General features: G+C 55.6%; 1 protein-coding gene across 1 annotated transcript in view; it reads left to right on the top strand.

Moving 5' to 3' along the window:
* Positions 1 to 14,328, top strand: part of PPP6R3 (protein phosphatase 6 regulatory subunit 3) — a 71,948-nt gene extending 57,620 nt beyond the window's left edge. The window contains exons 17-23 of the mRNA XM_007944672.1: positions 847 to 968; positions 4,411 to 4,564; positions 6,871 to 6,977; positions 8,503 to 8,653; positions 11,136 to 11,153; positions 11,400 to 11,522; positions 14,277 to 14,328. Of these exons, the coding sequence (XP_007942863.1) occupies positions 847 to 968; positions 4,411 to 4,564; positions 6,871 to 6,977; positions 8,503 to 8,653; positions 11,136 to 11,153; positions 11,400 to 11,522; positions 14,277 to 14,328 (727 nt within the window). The remainder of the gene's footprint in view (positions 1 to 846; positions 969 to 4,410; positions 4,565 to 6,870; positions 6,978 to 8,502; positions 8,654 to 11,135; positions 11,154 to 11,399; positions 11,523 to 14,276) is intronic.
* The last annotated feature ends 1,663 nt before the right edge of the window (positions 14,329 to 15,991 follow it).

Below are 15,991 nucleotides of genomic sequence, written 5' to 3'. Positions count from 1 at the left end.
TATTGCAACTTAAGGCTAGAATTTTTTCTTCAGTTCTTTCAGCTTGAAAAATGCTGAGCATATTCTTCCCCTTTAATTTCCTAACTCCAGGTGTCTGCACATTTCATTAAGGCCCCTCTGCTACCATCAGACCAAACCCGGTACCTTTGAGTGGTGCTGACTCTGACCCTCAGATTGGGGCACGAGGATGAGGACACAGAGCTTGGCCACCCTCAGGTTGGGGCTCCGGGACCACAGGACCCAGCTGGGCCCCCCTCAGCCTAGGCCTCAAAGGCTCTGCAGTCTGTCGGCCGTCAGGGGCTAGTTTTTCAAAAGTGATCAGCAGGACTTTCTTCTGATGTGACCTTCAGGGGACTGGAGCATCCAAGGTTTGGTTAGTAGCTGGGTACTTAACTGTGTGTGCTGCCCAGGGCCTGTGCACCCCCACTGAAAGGCAGTTTCTCCGATTTTGACCACCATCTTGAAGCAGAGCCTGTGTGGTACAGCAATGGTGGCTCCTAGGAGAGCTGGCCAAATGTGGCCTCCCTCGTGGTGAGAACAAAACCAGACTGGATCAGCCACCTCGGCCTTTGCGGTTTATGTTTGTTGGCTTTCATACCACAGGGGCCATAAAGCCAAAAACACCTACCATCTGGTCCCTTACAAGGAGCCCTGCTGGCACAGGGGTTAAGTACTGGGCTTCCAAGCAGTAGGTCAGTGGTTCAGCTCCACAAGCCGATCCATAGGAGAAAGATATTGCGGCCTGCTTTCATAAAGATGTTGTTGATGTCCTTTATAGTTTTCTGGGTTTGGCTGATGGCTGAAAAGGCAGCATTAACCGTTTGGTCCTCTGTCTTTCTCTTCCAGCTCTGGGAGTACAGACAGTGAGGAAAGTACAGACTCTGAGGAGGAAGACGGAGCCAAACAAGACTTGTTTGGACCCAGTGGTGCCAATGCAGAGGACAAGATGGAGGTGGACTTGAATGAGCGTAAGTGCCTTTGTTCCACCTTGCGTGCTGTGTGTTGGGATTGGGTATTTTGAGGAGTAGACATGTAGATTTGCAGCTCTGGTGACATCTGAAGGGAGAGGGTTGAGGAAGTACCTTGTAGTGTGCCTGTTGGATAGTGAGCAAGGAAGACCCAGAGAATTGATGGGTGCAGTTGTGGTGCTGGCATAGAATGTCGACTGTACCAGGCACTGCAGGAAGAAGTACAGCCAGGATGCTCCTTAGGTTAGGACGGCAGGACTCTGTCTCATGTAGTTCGGACATGGTATCAGGCAGGGTCAACCCCCAGAGGAAGATGTCATGCTCGGTGAGGGAGAGGGTCAAGAAGGGGAAGACCCTCCATGAGTCATGTTGCCACAGTGGCTGCAGTGGTGGGCTCAAGGGAAGCCAAGATTGTGAGGCTGGTGCGGGAGCAGGCAGTGTTTCGTTCCGTCATACATGGGGTCACTATGAGCGGGGACTGACTTAATGACAGGTAACAACACCTGGGGGTCTAAGATGAAGGACCAGACCTCGGGGAAGGAACAATGAAGGCCTTTGGCGGCGAGACACTGTTTCACTGTCTGGAAGCTCTGGGCGGGTGGCTGGAACTCTGGACACACCTCCGTCTAGTAGGTCCGGGGATGGGCGTTGCAGCAGAGCGAGAGGCACAGGTCGTGGGAAGATGAGGCAACGTCATGTTCTGTAGCATCGTGAGTGGAATAAACAGAGCAGACTCTTGAAAGCTCAGATGGTTCAAGTGGGTTCTTTCTGGTTTTTCTGTGAGACTTGTGGCCTTGATGCGGGCGGCTGAGGCCTTGTTTACGCCCGGCCACTTGCCAGCCAGAGCTGAGTTAGCCATAAACTTCTGAAAGTTCAGAAGCGTCTTTGTCAGAGAGCCGCATGGGTCGATATTGGGCCTTTCCTGAAGACCACCAGTGCTGCCTCCCCTCCAGGAAGGCCTTTTAAGGAGGTGGCCCTCACCACCTCAGCACCACATGGGTCCTTGGCTGTAATCCAGCAAACCCTAATGCCTTCAGATCTGGAGACTGGGAGCAAGAGAAGAGCAGGCTGTTCCTGTCTCAACCCCTTCTGCCAGCACCTGTGGGGAGGCCGACAGAAGGGCCTTCTCCCTGCGGCTCCCTGTGCCTTCGCCAGGCTCCACCGTGGGTCTGATGCCGTTGCAGGAACTCAGTGTCTCCCATGCAGGCAGGGGAACACAGTGCTACTGTGGGCGTCAGAGGAGGGCCCAGCTCACTGGAGCGTCTTTAGAGGCCTCTGGGACTCGTTTGAGAGTGAGGACACCACTAGTGGGAAGGTGCAGAGCCCCCGGCTGTTGAGCGCGGCTCTCAAAGGCCGAGCTGCTGGGCGGGCGAGTGGCCAGGGTGCCGGTGGGGGTCACGGTCAGTTTAGGAGCCCCTGGGGATTGCACTGTGCAAGCACTTGGGAGTCTGTTTCGGGATCATCCCTTGTGGCACCAGTGTGAACGCTGGACTCGAAATCGCCTGCTAGAGGCAGGAAGACGCCTAGAATGCCACAGTGACAACGTGACACACAAGGGCTGCAGGGGTGGGGACCGGGCTGCAGGTGAGAAGAGGGTCAGCATAGGCGCCTGCTGTTCTGGCCCCAGAGCATCTGCTGCCTGGAGGTGGCTGGGTGGGTGTGGTGGACACGCTCCATGCCCCTGCCATTGTGTCCTGGAACTGGGGGGCAGGGAGGGGGACAGGGGCAGACAGAGCAGGCCTCCTGAAGAAGTCACAGCCACCCTCCCCTCTGGTTCAGCATGACAAGGTCCCAGCCGCCTGTATCTGTGGTGCCTGGAAAGGCTTTGTTTTCAGGGTCAGATCTCCACAGGTGCTCAGGTGGGTGGGAACCTTGGGGACGCAGGCGGGTCTCTGTCCCAGGGCTGACCTGCCCCCAGCCTCTGACTCAGCGGGCCTCTGGAGGCTTTCAGAAGTTTCTGGGCAGTTCAGAAGAGTTTCTCACGTTAGAAGGTTCTAGGAGTCCCTTTGGGAAAGGGGTTCCTGGAGGGTGCCTGTGGGAACTGGGTTGTACCACCTCACTTGGTTGTAAAGCGGGAATATGATTCTCACGGCGCGCTTCCGGAGCCCGGGGCTCGGCGGGCAGGAGTGAGGTTCTCACGGCGTGCTTCCAGAGCCTGGGGTCGGCGGGCAGGAGTGAGGTTCTCACGGCATGCTTCCGGAGTCCGGGGCTCGCCGGCAGGAGTGAGGTTCTCACGGCGCGCTTCCAGAGTCCAGGGCTTGGTGGCAGGAGTGAGGTTCTCACGGTGCGCTTCCGGAGCCTGGTGTTGCGCTTCCGGAGCCTGGTGTGCAGGAGACAGGTGACGGTGTCACAGTGATCATGCCTTCAGGTATCAGAGGAGCCTGTCACATCATGCAACTTGACGGCCATGACATAAACCCTCATTCAGTACCCACTGTGCCCAGACCCTCATTTAAGCTTCCCCAGAGCCTTGCTAAGGAGTGGGTACTATTTGAACATGGACAGTTGAATAATGTGGGGAGATGAAATGATTGGTCCCAAGTGAGATCTGTCTAAGGTTGGAGTGTTTCTCCATCCTTGGTCTCTAGGGGAGCCCCCCTTATTGAGCAGGTTCCTTAGCTTTCCCTCCTCACAGCCTGGGGTTCTCCACTGGTGGTACCAGACACCCACGATAGCAGAGGACAGTGGTTTCTGCACCAGCATGTCCCCAACAAGACCTGGGGCGTCTGTGTATGTCCCATGGAGAAGACACGTGCTGTGCCTTGAAAGCCCATTTGGAACCCTGAGGGAGCCTGAAGGGGCCCAGCTCTGCAGAGGCCAGAGCCAGAGGGTAGCAGCACGCCCCAGGATGGAGGACGCTGCCCGTGGCATGTGCTGACTGCGCAGGGTGACGGGAGACCAGGGCCGGGACCATGGGGTCCAGGTGGGGCCTGGGAAGCAGGAGGGGTGGTTTTCAATTGACTGCAGTTCAGTAGCCAGTGTACTCTCACCTTAACTGAAAGTTCACTTCCTGTTTTGGGATCATTTTAGTTACGGAAAAGTGTGCACTTCCAGGAGCCTCTGGGGAGTGAAGACATCGGCAGTGCCACGTTCCTTCTGAATCGCAGGGAAGTCTCCAGAACAAAGCCTTTGCCGCTTAAACCAAACACACTATCTCGTGTGTGGCTTTGCGTCCTTGTGTGACACTCCTACTGGGTAAATTCTCAGAAATGGAATCGCTGGATCAGAGGAAGCAAGCACTGTGCGCCAGGATCAGCACTGTCAGGTTGTCCTGCAGGTGGTGGTGCCGTTGCCGCGCCCGCAGTCAGGCTGAGAATCCCCTTCTCACAGCTCCACCGGCAGCGGCTGACGGCTTTTCCCATTGCTAACCTGTTCTTGACAGATAGCGTGCATTACAGTAAACTCCTGAAAATGTGCCCATTGCACTTCCTCCCCTTTCTAGCACCCAGTTGGTCGGCCAACTTCGATGTCCCCATGGAGACAGCCCACGGTGCTCCCTTAGACTCGGTGGGCTCCGACGTCTGGAGTACAGAGGAGCCCATGCCAGCCAAGGAGACGGGCTGGGCTTCGTTCTCAGAGTTCACGACTTCCCTGAGGTGAGTGAGCGGCACTGTCCCCTGTGCCTGTAAACGTCCCCTGGGAGAAAAGCAGGGTTGGGGGTGGAGTGTTCTGGTTCCCTAGTGCCTCTCTGATAGGAATATACCACAAATGGGATGGCCTTAACAAACACGAGTTTATTCTCTTACAGTTTGGAGGCTTTAAGTCCGAGTTCAAAGTGCCAGGCTCAAGGGGCTGTGTGAAAGCCCCTCAGCCTTGGGCTTCAGCTCTGCCTCTTGCTCCCGGCCCACCGAAGCCAGAGGCATCTCTTTACTCAGGTAGCTACTGGCTGCTGAGGCTGACAAGCCCAAGGTTGTCAAGTAAAAAGGCACAGTCCCGATGTTACCAAACCAAACAAGTGCATTGAAGTTCCCAAGTCAGCAGAGCATGGCTGACGACATGGCTACATGCAGGGCTCAAGCATGCCATAAGCTAGAGACCATTCCCAAAGCTGTTTCTTGTATATGGGAAGCAAACCACATGCCCAAAGGCAACACCTCAGCTGCTCCCAGTAGATCCCACCATGGAGTTGATTACCAGTCTCATCATGGGGAACACTACATCCAGCTGCCCAGCCACTCAACCAGGCCCAGCCAAGTTGACACACAAACTTAACCACCACATGGAGTGCTTGCAGTCAGCGTGCCCTTCACCTCCCAGTGTAGCCCTGGGAGCGTGCCTAACCTGGAGGAGGGTGACACGTCTGTGAGAGCCTCTGGTTGCACTGTGCTGTGGGGCTTGTGACCAGGAGAGGAGCAAGTCGGGCCTCCAGGCAGACGCCTCCGGGAACGACGAGAGGAACCAGTGTCGGATCAATAGCGAGGACTTGTGTCTCACTCGTAACTGTTTTCATGTGTGACTTAAGTGCTGCCCTTTGTGTTGTTCGTGGTGACAGGAACGTGTCACTTCATGGTCTTCCTGAAGAGTGATGGTGGCCTCTGAGTGCTAGCCACGGGTTTGTGTGTCATCTGCTTTGTCTTCTGAAAACTCCATCTCCACCACTTACTTGACAGACCTGGTGGCTTTCCCTGTCTCTCACATCTGGTCCTTAAGCACAACTAGTGGTGTAGGGGGTAGGAGAACAGGCTGTGGTGAACAAACAGCTACCATCCTTGGTAAACCTAAGCCGGCTGTGTCCCCAGCAGTGAGCGTCAGAGGTCTCAGTGAGGTGTGAAAGTGGCTGTGGGACAGGAGTTACCTCAGCAAGCAGCCCAGTGCAGGCAGCTCACGTGCCCACCCCTTCTGTTTTCATGACCTGAGAGCAAGAGCCTGGGACACCTAGAGAGCTGTGGAGCAGCGCACTTTCCTTCAGCCCCACACAGGCTTCTCAGGGTGTGCAGGGTGGTGGGGTCAAAGGGGAGAGACAGTTACACATGTGTATACCCTGTCGTTCAGTTACGCACACCCCCCCACACACCGCCACCCAGTTACACACACACCACTATTCAGTTATACACGCGCACGTACACTGCCAGTTATGCAACCCTGTTCAGTTAGAGAGACATGCCTCATTCAGTTATGCACACCCCCAGTTACACACACCCCATTCTGTTACACAGACACACCCTGCCATTCCATTATACACATGCCACCATTCAGTTACACACACACCCATTCAGTTAATTACACACACCACTATTCCATTACATGAACACACCCTGCCATTCAGTTACACACACACAGTTACACACACCACCACCAATCACACACACACACACCTCCCCCATTCAGTTACGCACACCACCACCATTCCGTTACACACACACACACACACTGCTGTTCAGTTATGCACACCCCCGTTCACTTACACACACACACACACACACACACCCTACCGTCCATTTACCTGATCTTTCTTGGGTGTTTGCACAGTGCCAACAGTCAGCCTCGGCAAAGAAGGCCTGGCCTTCCACACAGTTTGGTTCAGCATGCCAAGGACTTTTGTGAAAGCAGTTAGTTTAATAGATGAAGTGGAGATGGTCTGCTGTCTACCTCTGCTCTCAGTCCCTGAGAGCTGCCTGCCATTCTTGGGGGTGGAGAGGCCTTGTGCACCTGCCCAGAAACCTCCAAGAAGTCCCTGCATTTATTTGTCCTGACCGGACAGTGACATCTGCCCCCCTCCAGTGTGCCTCGGGCACATCTTCACTTAGATGACCTTATCGTGGGAGTCAGTAACCCAGCAGCTGTAAACAGCTGCTCACATCTCCCTGATGAAACCTGACATGCTCTTCAAAGGTGGGACGTGAGGGATGGTAAGCAGGGACTGTGCCCACTGTTAACATCTGACCTTGCTTTTTTCTAAAAGTACAAAAGACTCTTTAAGGAGTAATTCTCCTGTGGAAATGGAGACCAGCACTGAAGGCCTGGACCCGCTGACCAGCACTGTGGCCGCCCTCCCAGCACAGCCTGAAGGTGCGTGTCAGGAGCCCCAAGGGGCACACCCACATGGTCGTTGGGTTGTGCTGTTGCCTAAGCTTGAGCTTCACACTTCGCTGTCTACCTCTGAAAAGTTGTCTTTGTCTGCAAGGCTCAGGACTGAAAGGAGCCAGGAACATGAGATGGTGGCCTTCATCCACAGGGCCACTAACAAGAAGTGGGGCATGTTGGGGCCCCTGTCCACAGGACCACTGACAGGGAGAAGTACGACATGTTGGGGCCCCCATCCATGGGGCCACTAATGAGAAGTTGGGTGTCCTGGGGTCCCCATCCACAGGACCACTGATGAGAAGTGGGCCATGTTGGGCCCCCGTTCATGGGGCCACTGGCGAGGAGAAGGTGGGTGTCATTCTAGACCCACAGCATGCCTGTTCTCTGAGGACGGGGCTCAGTTATTGGTGTACAGACGGGAAAGCAGGCCCAGAAAAGGAGTCTGCCCCAGCGCATCAGCCAGGTTGACTGAGACCAGACCAGAGCAGACCTGGGCCTTCACGCCCAGCCGCACCCAGTGCTGTCGCCCTCAGAGTTGCTGGGCTTCAGTGTATATGTGGGTATTGCAAGCTGTAGCCTTCCTACCTCATTGCCTTTAGAGATAGACTGTGGTCAGGGGCATCCGTGTAAGTTCCCGTGGGTCATCTTGTTACTCAACATTGATATGTGCTCCTTGCATTGGTCCTGAACTGTGTTCAGTCGGAATAGGGCTAAGGGAGGCGTTGTCAACGTTCGGGTGTGGGGACCTGGAGTCCTTGGAAGGCAAGACCACAGGCGGGAACAAAGGAGTAATTCCTTAGACAAAGAGTCCAGGGCACGGCAGGTGGCATGGCTCAGGGGAGGTGCAAAACCAGCCACTAGCCCTTGGTTCGTTTTCTGTGGTGGTCTTCTAATAATTTCATGTCAGTTACTTCCTTTTCTCCCTCAAAAGTTCTAGAAGGTGGATTCAGTTCTCCCCATTGATGGTTAAGGAAACTAAGGTATAGATTAGGTGCCTAGCTGCAGGATTACATAGCTCATCAGTAAGGAGTGAGGCTGGGATTGGAGGCCAGGTGGTCTGACCTCAGAGCACAGGCTCTTAGTGGTGGTCCCACATGGCTCCTATTGTAGAGACAGGCCACAGGGAAGTAACTAAAAAGAATAGGACCTGGTTGGGGGGAACCGACAGGAGAAGAGTGAACTAGAATCGTGCATCGGGTCAAGCCGTGGAGGAGGGGGGAGCCGACAGGAGCCCCTGCTGAGCCCTGAGCCGCGGCTTCAGGAAGACCCAGGACAAGAGTGTGTGCTGGGGAGTGGGTGGGGGGAGACTCAGCAGAAAGACCGCGGGGGCCCGCCTGCCCGTAGCTGAGAAAACCAGGAACTGGACTTCTCTGTAGTGACGCTGAGAGTCTGGCCGGGCAGCAGCAGCCCAGCCCACGTTGTCCCCCACCTCAGTCACAGATGTAACCCGGTGGAGGGGCTGCTGCCCTGTGGTTTTGGGGGTGTGACCATCGCTGTGTGTTCTTTCCAGTGCCAGGCAGTGTGGCCATGGAAGCCAGCTCTGACGGGGAGGACGACGCTGGGAGCACAGACGAGGTAACTGAGACGGTGATGAATGGCGGCATGAAGGAGACACTCAGCCTCACTGTCGACGCCAAGACGGAGACTGCAGTCTTCAAAAGGTAACCAGGGCGCCCCTCCTCAGCCTCAGCTTCCCAGGAGGACAGTGGGGAGAGCACGGCTCAGAACGTTAAAAACGTGCTTCTGGGGTGGGCTCAGGCGCTACCAGATGTCTGTCGCGTCTCCATTAGGCCTTTCAAAGGCGTATCTTGGTGGAGAAATGGAGAGGTGGGTACCTTCATGGGCCCCTTGCTCTCCCTCTTGCTCTCATTTCTGTGTTCAGAAGACTGTACTGTTACTCAGAAATAGAATTAGGAGTTTAGTGGAATCAGTAGATATGAAGGTAAGGCACTGGCAGACTTAGGAGGGTTCCCACGTCTTTAGTCATGTAGAGATTGGCTTGTCCACAGGCTGCGCAGATGGGTCTTCAGAACTGGGGGCTCCATCTCGTACAGGTTGTTCTCTCTGGGTGTCGTGAAGTCATTAGAAGGCCTTCCAAACAGCGTCTTGAAGGAAACAAAAGAACTTCTACTGGGACATAGATAGCCTCACTTGTAAACTCTTGGGTCAGAAAGTGGGGCGTGGTAGAAGCGAAAAACTTGAAACAGGAACGAGGACACATGAGCACAGCTCCGCCGTGCACGGAACTCGGGCCCCGCCATGTACGGACTCCCCAGGGCCATACTGATGCCGAGCACAGGCAGTGTGGTGGGGAAGAATCAAGTGTGGGAGCGCATGTGCACAGAGTTCAATCCGTGAACTTGATGCTGTCCCCCTAAAAATTCCCGTGGATCTTTAAACACACCCTGAAATCACATGGAATGAAAAAGGTCCCAAAGTGTTTAGAAAACTAGAAAGATTCAAGGAGACTCACCTGCCAGATACTCGGTCCTCCGCACAGTCATCGTGATGGAGGAGGGGCCGGGGTGGTGGACGAGAGGCTCTGATGCAGGGCAGAAGGGATGGTCAGCATGAGGAAGAGGAGACAAGGTCCTGCATTACCCACACCCTGAGGGGGCTGCCAGGGGACCCAGACTTCACGTGAGAGGACCGGGCCAGCATGCACACTGCTCTGCAAGTGCTTCCCTCACGTACGTCTCTCAGGGCTCCTGTCGTGATTAGCACCGCGATCCACCCAGGAACACAGAAGCCCTGGAGCTAGGTGCCATGTCATTAACGGAGGAGCCTGAAGGAGCTATGGCACTCAAAGCCTAAACTGTGGTGCAGAGAATTGAGCATGATTGTCCCCATTAGGGCTTCCTGGTTGATGGTGTCCTCTGGACAAGATGGACAAAAGGAAACATTGAGAGTATCCCAGTCCGTGAGAAACGGACTGATAGAGAGCAGTCAGGGATCCCTGGGGCCATTAAAGGACAGGTAGCCTACAGCAGATGCTGCTCAGTGGTGGGGTCTGGCGGGCTCACGGAGCCCTGCTACCCACTGGTGAGGGGTGCAGACAGTGGCAGGCATCTGGAGAGGAGGGTGAGGCACCCATAGGTGAAAAGGTGGCCCAGCATCTTCACTCCTAGATGGAGAGCCCTAAGGAATGCCCGGGCAGCCCCATGGCGGGACGTGGACGGTGATGGCTGCTGAGAGCCCTGGAGGTGGGGTAGTCTTGGTGCCCGTCTCACTGTGAGGCCAGGTGGAACATGATAGGTGCTCCTCTTGGAGTGCTGTGCCCCCGCCCAGAGGAGTGGCCCCACTGTCCCCGCAGCAGCAGCACAGTGGTGCTCACAGCGAGCCGACGTGAGGGAGATCCCGGCGTCGAGGTGTGCCGTGCAGTGGTGCTGGTGTGGCCGCACGCACACAGGTGAACTGACGTGGTGCTTCCCGTTCAGCAGAATCACTGCTCCGGGAGGGGCGGGCGTGGGGTGCCGTTGGGGGAGCTCCTGAGGAGTGATGAGTGGCCGAGGTGCTCAGCTTTGATTTCTTTTCTACTTACAAATGCCATGAACCATCTGGAAGCCATGCCAAGAATCATCCTGATGTTGGGGTTTTTGTGCACAAACCCTGAATGAGACCAGGCTCCCCAAAGGGAACATGTGTCAGTACTTTGTGCCACTCGATCTTGTTTGAGATCGACACCCCCAGACGCAGCAGGCCAGGTCTGGCTGCCAGTGTCGGGGAGCGCTTCCGCCTCGTTCCCTTCTCCAAGAACAATCTGAGGGGAACAGGAGCCCCGGGCCCTGGCCTCTTGGGGTCCCATCTTCCTCACTGGTCCTGGTTCTTTTTCTCTGTGGTCTTGGTGCTTCTCACACGTTACTTGAGAGCCCCCAAAAAGGCATTGGACCCTGCTTCTCACCTGACGGTGGCCACCAGCCAGCAGATGGTGAGGTCTGGCCAGCTGGTCATGGTGGGCTCAGCCTTGGAAGCGTAACGCTTTAACTAAAGACTCCTTCCTTCAAACAGGTTCTTGTGACAGCTCCGCGAGCCTGCAGCTTTGCTGTCGGGCGGCTGTGGACGTGTTGTCCCCAGTTGCTCACTTGTAGGAGGGTTCTGAAACTCTTGTACATTTCTCTTTCTGTTTTGCACACTTGGCTTCAGAGTGTTGAAGTCCTACCGGTATGTGCGGTACCCGCGGCCCCCTCCGACTCCCACTGCCTCACACCATCCCTCTGGCCTCCGCCATGTGGTCCCCTCCTCTGTGACCGCCCGGCCACTGTCTGTGCCTGTGCTTGTCCCCGAGCATGCTCAGCCTGAGGGTTCTGCCTTCATGGCCACCATGACCCACACCATTTGCATGCAATTGTGGCCCGCCTCGTGCTGCACCAGTGCACGTAACGCTCCTTGTTGCCCTCTTTCCTGCAGTGAGGACGGAAAACTGTCTACCTCTCAAGACGCTGCTGGTAAACGCGCAGCAGAGGGGAGCCCTGAGAGGGCGGAGGCCAAGTCCACAGCCCCCCAGCCCCCCAGCAGTGGCCCAGAGCAGAGGTGAGTGCCCGTTGGCCAGACCCCACCAGAACCCCCAACCGTGCCTGCTGGTTCCCGGCTTGGGGAGGGCGGGGCTGGAGGGCTCCTCCCAGCTGGTTTCTCAGCAGTTGCTGGGTTACTGAGAACGTTGGTGGTTCCCTGACTTCAGGGGAACTTCAATGTGCGGCTGTGCCTCCTTGCTCCAGAGGCTGAACGGCTGGTCTCAGCATCTCCTGAGCAGGGAGTCGTAGCACCCTGGCCCTCCAGGCACCATCGCTGGGAATGGAAAGGCCCCGGCTGCCAGGCACCCTTTTTATGAGGCTCTGCATTGAGAGCGATGCTGGGCCCCGTCCGGGATTGGTGTTCCCGGGGCCCTGGCCCAGTCCTCGTTGGCCCTGTGAGGTCACGCAGCCACCACATGGGGTTCCTGATGCCTGCAGAGCTGCTGCCGTTGGCCCTCCCTCCGTCAGCCTCTGTGACGCCCTGGAGAGCGTCCCTGAGACCTCATGGCTGGAGCTGGATGTTCGCAGCTCTGCCCTGGGCTTTTCATAGCATTTAACCTGTTTATTTTAAAGTGTTAAAATCCTACCACCAGAGCCATGGGACTTGAACGTGATGCTTTCTTTCTGGTGGCCTTGTGCCTAGACTGAGCTCGTGGTCTGAGGTATGGCAGGTCCTGGACCTCGGGGGGGCCCCTCCCGTGAGGTCACCCTTGCTGGCCCCGGAGCACACACTGGGGTGATGGCTTGTCCTCTGCCAGAGGGAACCCCACGGCCCTTTCTCATTGGGCACGTCCACTCAGACGGAGAAAGCAGCCTTGGAAGCCATTTCAGAGAGGCCCTTCCCTCCCCACTCCCAGCACCTCTGGTGTTTTGTGGGTAACAGGACTAGGGGCCTGGCAGGGGGAACTCTCTCCCCACTGGCCAACAATCTTGCATCTGCATGGTGTTGCAAACCCGCCTTTCTCCCTGGGACACTAACGCCAAGACGAAGAGCTTGGCTCATGCCTGGAAAGTCCTGACACACACGAAGTACCTGCGGCCCGAGTGCAGGCCTCGGCAGGCAGGCAGGTGACGTTCCAGCGCCCCGGTCGGCCCAAGCAGGGTGTGCTGAATGTTGTTTTCAGAGGTCCCTGCAGCTCTGGGTCCTAGTCCGTTGCGTCAGCCCCTGATCCCTCTGTAGGTTTTCTGTGTACGGGGCTGTCTGGTAGGCAGCATGACCCAGCTGCGTCCCATTGTGGGCTCACTGCTTCAGGGGCTGGCCCTTGTTCTCTCTGAGTCAGTGACGCAGGGGCTGTGATGGTATTTCCCTCGCCTCTGGAGACCCGCCTGCTTTCCACCCTCCAGTAAACACCTGCAACAAGCATCTGTCTCAGACCCGCAGGCTGGGGGCGGAGGAGGAAGCTGGCGGGAGCTGCAGAGGGAGGCTGCAGGCTCCACCCAGCACACGGGGGAGTGTGACAGCCAGCCCTCGGCGGGGTGACGGAATGAGACACACAGCAGGCACACAGATGGTAGAGGCCACCTGGAGGACGGGACGAGTGAAGAAAGCTGGGTGAGAGAGTGGTGGCAAGGCCTCCCTGGAAGGGCGACGCTGGACTGGTCAGGGCAGGGGCAGGGCAGTCTCTGAGTGTCCCCGAGCCCTTGTGTACCACTTGCAGCACTGAAGGCTCGCGCTCATTCGGGGTTGGTGGTATGTCTTCCTGTGCAGCCCCATCACAGTCCACATCATGGCCTCTGAAGGGCGGCTGTGCTGTTGGCCATCAGTCCTGTTTTCACTACATGGATCAGGCACACATCATGTGCCAGCCAGTGTGCTAGGCACTGGGCACACATTGTGTGCTTAACCCGACTGGGGGCAGGGGCTTGTTCTCCTTTCCAGCCGCTGACAGCTGAGCTGACAGAGGTTACGGAGTTGACACAGTCAGCTTGTGAGGGTGGTGAAGGCCGGGTACGAGCCTCACTCTGTCTGCTTCCAGAACTTTGCCTTCTGGGGTCTCCGATGGACCGAGACACCATTGATGTCAGCGGAGGAGGGGTGTGTGTGAAGATGGCTTCCGTGTTCTGCTGCAATCCGTAGATGTCGCGTGCACGTGTGCGCCTTGGGTGTACAGCAGCCCCTTCCACACCTGAGGGCCAGTGCAGAAGGGTGCCGGGCCTCATCCCCCAGGTCTGCTTCGTGAGATGCTTAGGCCTTAGAGCGTCTCCGACGCGCTCGGGCCGGTCCTGCAGGAGGCGGAGCCTGCTCTGTCCTGTCACCAGTGTGTGTGGTGTTCGCCGGCTCAGCCCTCGTCGCCTTTGGGGATTTTGTTAACGTGCCGCACACCTCGGTTTCCAGTCAGTGGTCTTCATTTGACCAGACCTTCCTTCTTTCCCAGCATCAGAGTCCCGTTTGTCAAGTGAAACGGTAGTGGGTTCTGATGGGCGCAGCGGAGCTAGCACGCACTCCTGGGGCCGCTGCAAGGGCCCCTCCTGGAACCCCTAGCCTGGTCTGCCTCCAGGAGCTGGGGGGTGTCCACAGGCCCCTGTGCTGCAGCCCAGGCCTGTGCCCCATAGCCGTGGGGGAAGCTTAGGTGCGACTGTCGGACTTCCTGGAGTTTGAGGTTCATTCTTTGAGGCAGTCCGTTAAGTGCCTGCCAAGTGCCAGGCCTTCTGCTGGGCATTGGATAAACAGCCTTGAGCCGTGCTCCAGCCATCAGGGAGCCAGGGGCTATGGGCACATCTCCTGTGCTGAGTTGCTGTCCAGTGTCTCACCGTCTCTTGTCTCGGCCCTCAGGACTGACCAGCCAAGTGTGCCAGGTGACACGTCAGTCAACGGCCCTGTATGATGAGTGACCACTGCTGCTGTTGACTGAGGACTGCAGACCGCCACCATCAGGGGCTTCTGGAGGGTTCCACGGACCTGCCGAGCCAGTCACTGCTGCACTCATTCTGCAAGGGATCAGGACCAGCACCCTTTCTCCTCTAGACTCTGAGACCTTGTACAGAGAGACTCGGACATGTACAAAGATTGCACATTGACAAATACCAGGAATTTTTGCGAATGTTTATATTGTGTTGTTCTAAATAACGGGTGGTCTGTGGAGTAAGACCTTGCCGTCCATGTAACAACAGTAGTCATGCCATAGTTCAAACGGCTGTAAGAATAGTTTTATAAAAGTGAATACACAGATCTATTGTATTTGAGGCATAATGATTTGACAATTATTAGTGTGACCAAAGTATTAGGCAGTTCCCATGCACCTTTCCCCTTTGTACAAAAGCCTGAAGTCGTTCTCCCCCGGCTGACAAGGAGCGGCAGCGTTGAAATGCCCTGTGTGTTGACTGGGTTGTTCTAACACCACTGGTGATCTCTGAGTACAAAGTCTTTGGAGTTCTTTTTATAATCAGTTTTCAATTGGTAACTGTTCTCTGTATTGTTTAAAACGGATCAAAAATGTCAGTCTTTTGGTAGAGATGAAGTATTTATTGCTACAACTTAGTTGATAAATTGATGTTCTTGTAAAGCCATATGTTCTGTTAAAGTCTCGTTTGCTCGAAATGATTAGCGTTCAGGTGAAACACTAGGCTGCTGGGACTGTACGTGGCCGGGTTGGGTCGTTGCTTTGTTTTGGTAGCATCTGCCTTTTTCCCCCGTTCACCACGGATGACCTTGTTAACAAGCATCACCAACGGGCATTTCACAGCAGCCTGCCTACGTCACAACCTGCGTACATCACAGGCCAAGTCAGCTGAAAACGCTCATGCTGCTAACGGGATAAGAGTGCGTCCTGCGCAGGCTGGGGCTTCAGGGTCGAGGGACTCTGCGCCCGTGGCGGGTCGGGGCCTCTGAGTGGAGGCCAGAGCCTGCCTGTGCGTGTCCACTGTTTGACTGTGTCCCCGTCAGGCGCCCACTCGTAAATTCCAAACCAGTGTATTTTTTTAGAGCTGGTTTGTGTATATATATAGTGATTATGGATACTAATTCAATGTAATTTATAATTTTCTATGTCAATATAAAGATACATCACGGCCTTCTCAAACAGCGGAAGCAATATACTGTGTATTGCCGTATCGTTGGTGAAAGGGTTAAATTACTTCACCTCTTGCACTTTTAGATGCAAATCAGTTTTTCATTTCTGTAATAGAAAATTATTCACGTATTTTTACATCGTTTGTTTTCCTGACCAGTATTTAAAACCAAAAGGATATTCTGAACAATGGCCAACGATTTTTTTAGAAATCGCACCCGAGCGTGCCTAAACATGACATTGCGTACGGAAATAAACAACTCACGTGTCTGATGCCTTATTCCTTATTGACGTCCTCCATTTTAAATGGTGTAGAAGCTCTTCTGTGGGGTTTCCCAGGCCAGCCTAGCACTGCAAGGACAGCAGAACCAGCAGTAGTCCCCGGGGCACATGGCAGGGTGGCTCACTCGGCACCCGTGCGCCCCTCAGGAGCACTCTGCTGTCGCGTGCTCTTCTCAGAAGCGACTGTGCCTGGCGTCCT

The sequence above is a fragment of the Orycteropus afer genome, unplaced genomic scaffold, assembly GCF_000298275.1.
Source record: "Orycteropus afer afer isolate SDZICR_OR568_19922 unplaced genomic scaffold, OryAfe1.0 scaffold00130, whole genome shotgun sequence".
NCBI classification, from domain to species: domain Eukaryota; kingdom Metazoa; phylum Chordata; class Mammalia; order Tubulidentata; family Orycteropodidae; genus Orycteropus; species Orycteropus afer.
Note: the sequence above shows the minus strand (reverse complement) of the source record. Positions and strands in the feature narration are given on the sequence as shown.